Source organism: Acanthaster planci, linkage group LG11, assembly GCF_054643075.1.
Source record: "Acanthaster planci isolate LZ-2023a linkage group LG11, COTS_SCS, whole genome shotgun sequence".
NCBI classification, from domain to species: domain Eukaryota; kingdom Metazoa; phylum Echinodermata; class Asteroidea; order Valvatida; family Acanthasteridae; genus Acanthaster; species Acanthaster planci.
In genome coordinates, this window is record NC_141787.1 from 2401151 (window position 1) to 2411897 (window position 10747).

Below are 10747 nucleotides of genomic sequence, written 5' to 3' on the forward strand. Positions count from 1 at the left end.
ATTTTCCATTTAGATCTTTCACAAAAAGAGAGGAACCGTATTTTAATTTATACTTCAAAATTGATAATGGCTTACTGACTTCATAATAATTCATAAAAATCTTATCATCATTATCAGTAACAGAGAAGGAGAGTAAAGTTATTAAATAAATCCTCTGGACAAAGAATGTCCATTTGCAGAAAATAATAAACACTCTTTCAGACACTTGATGGCGCTCTTTAAAAATGCTAGCTTCTGCAAAGCACAATCAACATGAATGATTCGTCTGCCATGGGTAAAAATGCTCAAATATTAATAAATGTGACTTTCCGAATGTGAAGAGATGTTTATGTTATTATTCGTATAGTCACAAAGTTGTACTGGCAGTAGATTTCCAACGATTGTGAACTTTTGAGTGTAAATTTTAGGAAAGAATGGATAGTGCCATTGCAGTGCATACAGAGTAAGTGAGGCCACGGTGGTAGAATCATGGTAAGGCCAAGCAGGCCCATACATGATGTACAACATGCTCAGTTGTTACGCCCCAACTATAACATCAGTCCCAACTATAGTTGGACCCGTCCCAACTAGAGTGCTGTAGTTGGGCCAGCCAACTGCAGCACAGAGGTCCAGTGTGCATGTGTCCAGCATGTGCCAAAGTCATATTATTTACAGTGTCATGTCATAGATAAAGTTGTGTCAAGTGCACGCTTGCATAAACGTGGATACGGTTGAGAAAATTTGTATAGAAATTGGTCAACAATAGTTGGGCCAGCCCAACTGCAGCACTACAATGGGCACTGTCCCAACTATAGTTTGGACAGACGCCATAGTTGGGGTGTAACACTTTTTATGCCATTTTCTCTCCATCACTAGATGTAACTAGTGCTAACATCTTCAAGTTCAAAGATGGCTACCTGAAGGTCACTCCGGATAAAGTCCAGGACTATCCGACCAGCTTGCGAGACAGTGGAATGCCACTCATCATCGATAATGGTAAGTTACCACAAGTGTTGGAGTACTTGTACTCAACTACAACTTTTTATTGAGAAAATGCAAGACCAACACAAGACCTTCAGTCTGATTTCAAGTCCCAAGCTATTCAAATGAACAGCAACCAAAGCATTTCTTTGTTATTGTTCACCCTCATCCTTGTGACTTGACTTGTGGATAGTCTTGTGATGTTTTCCTAGAGCATTGTCAAACAGTTTTGCTTTATTCTCCTTTAGACCGATCCATATTTTCGTGTGTAACACATGTGGCCTAAACAAGAATACGTGTATGCAGTAAGGCATTGTACAAGTGCTCATTTATTGCCCACATTTATCGTGGGTGGTGCTTGAGTGATCGGTCTCTTGCAATCCCTCCCGTCCAGGGTCTTGCTTCTGCAGGGTGGGCTGGGCCAGCGACCCTGCCCCCCGGCTGGTCTTCCGCAACCTCATCGCCCGCCAGCGGGGTGGAGGAGGGGGTGGAGCCAGTGGCGCCAGTAGGCGGGGGGATCACCCAGACGCCCCGCAGGTGGGTAATGACATCTTGCCCAACGTGGAGGCGGTGCGCTGGCTGCTCAAGACACCCTTCGACCGGGACGCGGTCACCAATTACGCCGCCCAGGAAACAGTGCTGGACCACGCCTTGGGCCGGTTGGGCGTGGACACGGAGGGCGAGGTTCAGCACCCGCTGGTGCTGACGGAGACGCTTTGCAACCCCAACTACTGCAGGCATTGTGAGTTTTGGCATTATTCACATATTGCTTCTTCAACTTAATCCCAACCAGGGGAGGTTTCCCCAATCTCAACTTTTTTCTGTTGCAGGATTTGTCTCTAAAATCAAAAACCACTCACAGGTCTGCTGGGTTCAATCTAACTTGAAATACTTCCATCTATTTATCGAAAGCACGAAGATCATTTTTCTAAAATTCCTTAAACAAAAATTTGTTTAATGAGAGTGGAAAAAAAGCAAATATTGATGTTACCTATTGTAAAAAATTCTTTGTTTATGAATTACGAATACATTACATTTGTGATCTAGATTACATTGGATGGTACCAAATGGGCCAAAACTGTGACTGTACAAAAATTGTAGGCAGATTTTTCATTCCATCACTAGAAACTGATTGTAACAAGAAGATGAACCTGATCCTTTCTTCGTAAATCTGTTAGGTTTGTTTTAAACTGGGAAGAGTTTTAATAAAATTCTCAGTTGTGATCTTGAATCTTTCAGTGATGTCAGAGCTTCTCTTTGAGTGTTACCACGTTCCCAAGGTTGCCTTTGGTGTCGACAGCCTATTCAGCTTCTATAATAACTTCCCTGATGCTGGTAACATGAATTTTTTTTCATTAAACACTTGCAAACAGTATCATTCCTTTACAAAGTTGGACTTATTGAATGCTGACCCTTGGTGGTCATTTGTTCAAGATTTGAAAGACATATGTCTTACTGCATTGTCACTTTTTGAAGTTCTGAGACAGTGTCGCTGAGCCCCACCATGCTTGCTTGAAGGCGCCTCACACACTCAGCCTCCACAAACTGGCTAGTTTGCATTTCTGTTCAGATACAAACTCCAATGGAGTCGCTCTAGCATGGGGATGCCATCCAGCACTGCATACAGAATTCGGCAAGCACATTTAAGCATCTTCTGTGTGAAAGGCACAGGGAGTCCTCGCATGTGAACAAGTCCTCAGACAGAAAGTGGCTAATGCCATTCACTGCAAGCAAAAGTGCCCGCCCCACTCTTGATAAACAAAGCATTAAATTCATCCTTAATTATTTCTAATTTTTGTAACTCGTGCCACATGCGGTCTTGATTCTTAAAAAGCGCTGTTGGTGGTTGTGTTTGCCTCACAGGAACATTGGACGGTCTGGTTCTGGCCTCGGGCTACCAGACTACCCACATCCTGCCCATGGTGCAAGGCTGGCTGGACAGCAAACGTTGCAAGCGCATCAACGTGGGCGGGGCTCATGCCGTGGCCTTCATGCACAAACTACTGCAACTCAAATACCCCGCCCACTTTGCAGCTATCAACCTGAGCAGGGCAGAGGTAGTTTTGTGTTAATGATGATACAGTTGTTTCACAAGAGTGCACCTCCAAGAGTTTACAATGCGTTGGTCAATCTCAGTGCACGAAATCTGTTGACCCGTGCGTGTTTGGAAAAGGTCAACAGATTTCACACACTGTGATTGGTCAATGCATTTCAAACTCTTGGAGGCACTCTCTTGAAAATCGCCCGTATTGTGCGTAAATGAGGGTTCCTAGCTGTGGTGATAATATGGCTGCCTCTGAATTACTTGGCTATGGCTTGAAATAACACACTACTCTATGGAAACTGTCTGTGGCCACTGCCATAGACTGGTGCGTAAGTTCAGACCACAGCCAAGTAATTCGGACACAGCCTGTCCATTGGTCTGGGGCCTTTTTGGTTTATTATTAGGGAGAGGGTTGTAGGCAGCCATTCAATTAACGAGAAAATGTCGGCGACCATTGCACATACATGTAAGTACATGGACATCGCAATGACCCAGTAAGTTATTCCGACAGTGCCTGCCCAACACAAGGCTATTCAGGAACAGCTACATGCGCCTGCGATAGTCTGTCCTATCAGTGTGTCCCTACGCTGACTAATGTGCGTGCTTTGTTCCCGAAAGACCTTGGCTTTTTGAAATACCGAACTGGCCCATTGATACGTGTGAGTCACACAAAACCAGTCTGAAGGTTTTTTAACTGATGCTAACACTTTTGAGACTTGTATTCTGGCTGAATGCCACGAATGTTGGTCAGCCGGCTAAAAAGTTTTCCCCGTGGCACAGAGTTAGGTGGCTGGTCAGAAAGCTTATCAGCCCTTTGCAGACTGCCTACAGTGTTGTTTATCTGGCTAACAAGTCATGTAGCTGGCCGGCTTGCTGTTGGAGAGTAGATCTGGCTGCTTTGTGTATGGCATAAATGCAGGGAGATTACAAGAATGGATAAAAAATCTGAATTTTCAATATCTGGTGATTTGTGTGGTGTCCAGGAATTGGTCAATGAGCACACCTATGTGGCACTGGACTTCAATGCAGAGCTGGCCAAGTTTCGCTCACCCGCCTACTGCGACAAGCACATGCATCGCATCCAGCTTCCTTTCACACCAGTAAGTGAGAAATCTGAAACCTCCCCCCGCCACAGCCCATGACCAATTGACATGCATCAGTACCCAGGTGGATCTACCAGCTGCATCCTTGTTCCACCTGACTACACATAAGGATCCGTCACACTCCAGCATTCCTAGTCAGCTTATAAGCCCCACTCTCTGTCGGCATCTCTTCAGTCTCCTGACCACGGACAGAGCATACTGTCCGAAACGTTGAGTTCCTCATGGTTCTTTTCAGAACCATACAGACTCACAGAAGAGATCGTATCCTTGCAGGGTGCTACCACAAGCTTTCCACCTTAGTTGTCTGTCACCATGAATAGCGGAATATTGAAATTTGTTTGATTTAGTAATTTGATTTAAGTTAGCCTGTATCCGTCACTGTTACTTTTAAAATGGAAACAGGGCCTTTACCTTTTGTTAACAGTTGCCCGGCTGGTCATCTGACGACAAGAAGCAAGACAGGAAGCAGCAGCAGATCAAACGGCTGCAGGAGATCAACGCCAAGCGGCGAGAGGAGAGGGTAAGAAATGAGGGGGTGTGCCAAGCCCTGAGGACCAGTTGGAGTGTGGTGTTACCAGTGGCTGTCATCCTGGCTCCCTGCAAAACACTGACATATGTGCTGCTATTGATGACCAGTGGTTGTTTCCTTGGTTCCCTGTAAGACATTTGCCTCTTGTGCTGCCTTTGTAACCAGTGGTTGTTTCCCTGGCACCCCGCCAGACATTACTACGTGTGCTGTCATTGACAACCAGTGGCTGTTTCCCTGGCTCCAAGCTAGACAATGCTGTATGTGCTGTAACCACAGGTGACCTGTCGGGCTACTTTCAATGCAAATACATTGCCATACTAAGCTATTTGTAACAAGTGAAATCTTGGTTGACCAGTACAAATAACTTGATCCATTCATGTGTTCATTTACTCAACTCAATAATAAGCCGCCAGCCCATTGAGTCAGCTTGGGTGGAGTTGTAACCCTGGCCTAAAGCCTGCCTGTTGCATTGTTTCTGTGACTTATCAGCTGGCCGGCGAGGAAGAGAAGTTACAGCAGCTGAAGAGCGTGCAGGAACTGTTGGAAGACGAGGACGAAGAAGGATACCAGGTGATTGTGAATAGCAACTAGAAATTTATGATGGTCTGGCTGATATGATAGCTGGCCTTGTGGCTTGTAGTTTGGCCAGCTGGCATTTTGAAATGGCAGGCATTTTGGCCTGTGTATTGGCTGCCTGACATTTTTTGGCCTTCGATTCCAACTTGGATTATTTGGTTGACTAGCCAGCTATGGGGCATGTATAGATAGTTTGCCAGCTAGCCATCAAGTTTGGTTTGCTGGCTTGCTAGAATACTGGCTACTTACTGACTGGCTAGAAGGTTAAGTCAGTGGCCAACAAGTTGTGTCGGCTGGTGTTAAAGATCATTGGTAATAATTGATGGCTTGCAAAAATGGCCAACAAGTTGGCTAGTCTGGTCGACCGAAATTTTCTGTAGATGACCTGATGTATACATTCGATCTTACATTGAGACAATCACATCATGTGGGTTGTTTGAGGAAGAAAAAACAAGTACATTAAATGGACGGCGATTTGTTGGGTGTTGCACATAGGTAAATAGTTTTTGAAATATAAGTGACAAAATATAATAGGAGAAATGTATTAATTGACAATCATTAAGATATCACAGTTGATAGCAATTTTTTTAGTACTTTTGTGCTTAATCAATCCACACTCAGACAGCTCTGCGGGAGCTTGGTTACTCCTCCGGGGCAGAGCTTCAGTCCATGGTCGACAAGCTGAATGAAACCATCCAGAAGATCAAGGACAAGATACAAGGGGTGGAGTCTAAACCGACCAGCCAATCACAGGCCGATGGCTCTCAGACTGACCAATCACATAAAGACGACACTCGGTCAAAGGTATATGACGAGTAAAAGGTGAATTGGCACCTTGTCTTTGGCTGCTTTTCCTTGTTTACGAGCTTTAAGTGAATTTGTGTCATAAAGCAAAGTCTCAATTAGGAATGTAAAGAGTTTGAGGGGGGCCTACTCCTCTTCATCAGAATCTCATCTAACCGAGTTTTTTCCAGCAGTGTTTGTCTAATTTGATGAAGTGATGCTGTTTTCAAATTTATCCATGAGCTTTGAGTAGACTGATTGCACCCGCTAAGTCACGTGACCTATAGTGCGTATTAAATATCAAGAAACACGGCGTCCACCAAAAGCAAATTGTTTCGTAAATATCGTTTATCAAGAATAAAGCCGACGGTACGTACCGTACTCAGACTACTGATGTGCTGGGTACTGTACCATAACTTGGCTGTATTGTTTGTAAACAACACTCAAAACACATGTTACTATGGGGTTGATACCCACCATAGGTCACGTGATTTAGCAGGCACTATCGGTCTATTTGTGGTTCATTTCATCCAGCCTTTGGTTCATCACTTTTTGCATGAGGAAAACAAATATTCAGAGCGGTGAACTGGGACTTGTGAGTGGATCTCTGAGTTTGCCAAAAAACCTGGCATTTATACACTTCCATATTTCCCTGTTGCCTTGGTAATCTGTCAGAGCCCAGGAGCTGACATCAAGGATCCTAACAGTGAGCAAGGTAACGTGTGTGATCTGGATCTACTGCTGAGGGACGTGGATCAAGACTACGACAGGTAAAAAATTTTAACAAGACCAGACTACTGCATCCAAATGAATGGGATGTGCTTCACTACCAATCATAAGCTGGACCAAGAGAGGGCGCAATTTCCCTAGCAACAGAGGCTCCTTTGGTGAGAACTGCACTTTGCTGGTTCACCAATGACTTATCGAATGTCTGTGTTACTGTTGCATTGCTTCTAACAAAATGAACTCTTCCCACCAACATGGCTGTCTTAAACCAAAAAGGGAGTGCTTCTGCTCAAGAAGGATGCAATCCCTTGTACCTGACCTATAATAAATCTATTTATTTTCTTCTCTGGCCAAAATGTTGATTGTCTCTTGAGTATTGGGGAACTTTGGTTCAAACTTGAAATTAATCAAGAAACGTTTTTACAGTAAGCAAACAAGCCCACAACCTGCTGCCAGAATGACCTTTGACCTTGCCGAGTACTACCAGCTGCAGCTCAGCGTGGAGCGAATACGCATTCCTGAGATTGTGTTCCAGCCCTCGATAATGGGTCATGACCAGGCAGGCCTGGCCGAGACCCTGGAGCATGTGCTGAGAAGCTACGACAGCAAGATGCAGGATAGGCTGGTGCAGGTAAGGGATGAAGGGGGTGGGGCTTGGAGGAAAAGGGGTGTGGTGATAGGGAGGGCGGGTCTTAAGAAATGATCAATGGGCAAACACTTGGACAGTGTACTGAAGAGTTAAGATGGAAAGACACAGGATAGGCTGGTGCAGGTAAGGGATGAAGGCGGTGGGGCTTGGAGGAAAAGGGGTGTGGTGATAGGGAGGGCGGGTCTTAAGAAATGATCAATGGGCAAACACTTGGACAGTGTACTGAAGAGTTAAGATGGAAAGACACAGGATAGGCTGGTGCAGGTAAGAGATGAAGGCGGTGGGGCTTGGAGAAAAAGGGGTGTGGTGATAGGGAGGGCGGGTCTTAGGTAATGATCAATGGGCAGACACTTGGACAATGTACTGAAGAGTTAAGATGGAAAGACACAGGATAGGCTGGTGCAGGTAAGGGATGAAGGCGGTGGGGCTTGGAGAAAAAGGGGTGTGGTGATAGGGAGGGCGGGTCTTAGGTAATGATCAATGGGCAGACACTTGGACAATGTACTGAAGAGTTAAGATGGAAAGACACAGGATAGGCTGGTACAGGTAAGGGATGAAGGCGGTGGGGCTTGGAGGAAAAGGGGTGTGGTGATAGGGAGGGCGGGCCTTAGGTAATGATCAATGGGCAGACACTTGGACAATGTACTGAAGAGTTAAGATGGAAAGACACAGGATAGGCTGGTGCAGGTAAGGGATGAAGGCGGTGGGGCTTGGAGGAAAAGGGGTGTGGTGATAGGGAGGGCGGGTCTTAGGTAATGATCAATGGGCAGACACTTGGACAATGTACTGAAGAGTTAAGATGGAAAGACACAGGATAGGCTGGTGCAGGTAAGGGATGAAGGGCATGGGGCTTGGAGGAAAAGGGATGTGGAAAGTCATAAAAGCTGGACATATCATGGTTAATAATTAATGGGCACAGACCTTGGAAAATGTTGTGAGGAGTTCAGACAGCAAGATGTAAGATAGGCTGGTGCAGGCAAGGCAGTCCTGTATGATTCAAAAAGTGTGAGGTGAAGGGGTGGGGTTAGTGAGTTATAAAAGGGGCATGGTGCGTCCTTAAAGCTTAGTTGGCCACAGGCAGTGATTTGTAAGTGTCAGTGGAGACCTTATAAATGTCATGAGTTATGACAGCAAGATGTAGGATGGGCTGGTGTGGTGAACGATGAAAGGGGTGGGACTAAGTAAAAGGGGTGTGTCCAGACGAGACAGACAGGAAACAGTTTGTGTTGGTTTTCAATCATTGATGGATGGCCACACCCAAATGGGGAGACCTTAAAACATGCACTGAGAAGTTTCGACAGCAAGACCAGGGAAAGACTGGCACAGTCCAGGGAAGAGGTAGGGAAAAGGAAAGGAAAAATGAGTGTCTCTCGTCAAAGAGGGCGGGGCAAGATATGACTCGATCGCCAATCACTAGCAATTAGAAATGAGCTGACAGGACCTGCAGTAAGGACTCACAACAACATGGAGTATCGTGAGCAGTTTTAGGGATACAAGTACATGTATGTTCTTGAGACCAGGTATACACGATTCAGATTCCCATCTCAGTTCTTCCTGTGTTTTTTTTTTCCGTTCACCAGAGGGTTTTTCTGACTGGCGGTAACATGTTGTACCCTGGTATGAAGCAGCGAGTTGAAGCCGAGCTGCTGGCCATGCGACCATTCCAGTCCACATTCCAAGTCTTCGTTGCAGGTACACCCAGGAATGTAACAGCAGACAGCTATTAAACCCAACATGTTCCCCTCTCCTCATCTTTCAAAGTCTTGTCACACCAAAATCTGGTTCAATATTTTGCAGTGTCCATAATAAACTGCTGCCAGTCCATCACAAGTCCATAATTCGTTGCAAGTCACACAGTCTTGAGCCAAGTCACAAACTATTCAAATAAACTGTGAGAAAGGCATTGCTTTATCATTTTTCGCTCTGCTGTGTGTGCCTTGGTTTCGCGAAAAGGACTTCTGATGGACTTGAACATAACACAGGTCTTTGTAAGCATGTGGCCAGTTTCAGATACAAATTTTTTTTTGACAATATACATTTTACCTCAAATTAAAACAGCTTCTAAGCAACTTTGACAATCAATTATTCAATGTAGATCTTACTTCTGTTCAAATACTCTGTTTTAGCCCCAAAGTCTGCAAGTCCGTTCTAGACCCCAACTTCACCCCCAAATTTAGAGAAAGAAGCTTCCTTCTTCTGTTAACCAGGAAATCCGGTTCTTGACTCCTGGCACGGTGCCAAGAAGTGGGCCAGTGATGCGGCATTGGCCGGGGATTGCTTCGTCACGAGGGAGGAGTACCTTGAGAAAGGCGGGGAGTACCTCAGGGAGCATGCCGCGTCCAACCGGTTCAGGCCCAACCCCACAGTGATTCGATCATGACAGGACAAGGAGAGCCATCAGCCTTGTGGGTGATTCACTGAGGGCGCCATACGCTCACAGTACTGATGCAAACTGCTGTCTGTGTACAAGGAATCAGTAGCTACCATGGCGTGCTTCTATGCCTGATAGAGCAGAACTTCATTGTGAGATGTGGCATTGACCTCTGACATGTGTTGGCTGTGTGCGTGAACTGAAGAGGGCACCCATTACCCTTACTGGTACTACTTTCCAAAGTGCAGAGGAGCAAGGGACGACTGCATCTCTACAGCATTGATACCCAGTAATGCAGGCCTCATAGTATACGCCTTTACATTCATGGAGGTATATCACGACCACTGCACAGTACAGCCGAACGCTACCACAGCAACCAACATCAGGTGCACCTAAGATTGTCAGGAGAGATTTTCAGCCGTAGCTAACAAGAAAACAAGGTGACGAATCTCGCCCGCATAACACATAATGAGGCAATGACGCTAGCACTTGTCAATCCACGCTATTTACTGTATGTTTGGGCATCCGGGATTAAATGTTTGTAATCAATACTTTATTTCATTAACCTTGCAACTTAAAATTGACAGAATTGAAGCTTAATAATTGTGTGATGTTAGGAACCAAAGATATTCATGAATATCCCAATGTTCGGTCAGCTTCAGGCAATGATCATTATAGCATAAGAAATGACCGGTTTTCACATAGCTCTTTTAACTAAGTTTTTTCAGCACCTCACATTATTATCTCTGATGATGATCATTGGACTGATTTACGTTCCAAATAACATCTCAGGTCCTTGAGAAGTGTACAGCTTGATGCTGCCATTTTGGAGCAAGGCAGCCAAAATCACGCACAGTAACCATCTCTGCCCTCACAGGCACCCATTTGTACTCCTGGGTAGGGGAGAGGCCAGGGGGAGTAAAGCAACTTGCCCAAGCTCACACGTCACCAGCTGCTGGATTGGAACCTCAGACTCTACGTTCATGAGTCACAAGCCACTTGGCCA

General features: G+C 45.3%; 1 protein-coding gene across 2 annotated transcripts; it reads left to right on the top strand.

Annotated features, from left to right (window-relative positions):
- The first annotated feature begins 209 nt into the window (after positions 1 to 209).
- On the top strand, positions 210 to 10525 carry actr5 (actin related protein 5). 2 transcript variants are annotated; one of them, XM_087142951.1, is made up of 13 exons: positions 210 to 274; positions 856 to 975; positions 1355 to 1702; positions 2200 to 2295; positions 2824 to 3017; positions 3988 to 4104; positions 4532 to 4627; positions 5126 to 5206; positions 5834 to 6016; positions 6671 to 6765; positions 7148 to 7352; positions 8951 to 9062; positions 9578 to 10525. In XM_087142951.1, the coding sequence occupies exons 1-13, from the start codon at positions 253 to 255 to the stop codon at positions 9748 to 9750; spliced, it is 1842 nt and encodes a 613-aa protein (XP_086999077.1). In that variant the 5' UTR covers positions 210 to 252; the 3' UTR covers positions 9751 to 10525. The 2 variants fall into 2 exon arrangements, with proteins under 2 accessions (XP_086999077.1, XP_086999078.1); XM_087142952.1 differs by lacking the exon at positions 210 to 274 and adding an exon at positions 283 to 442.
- Positions 10526 to 10747: the final 222 nt, after the last annotated feature.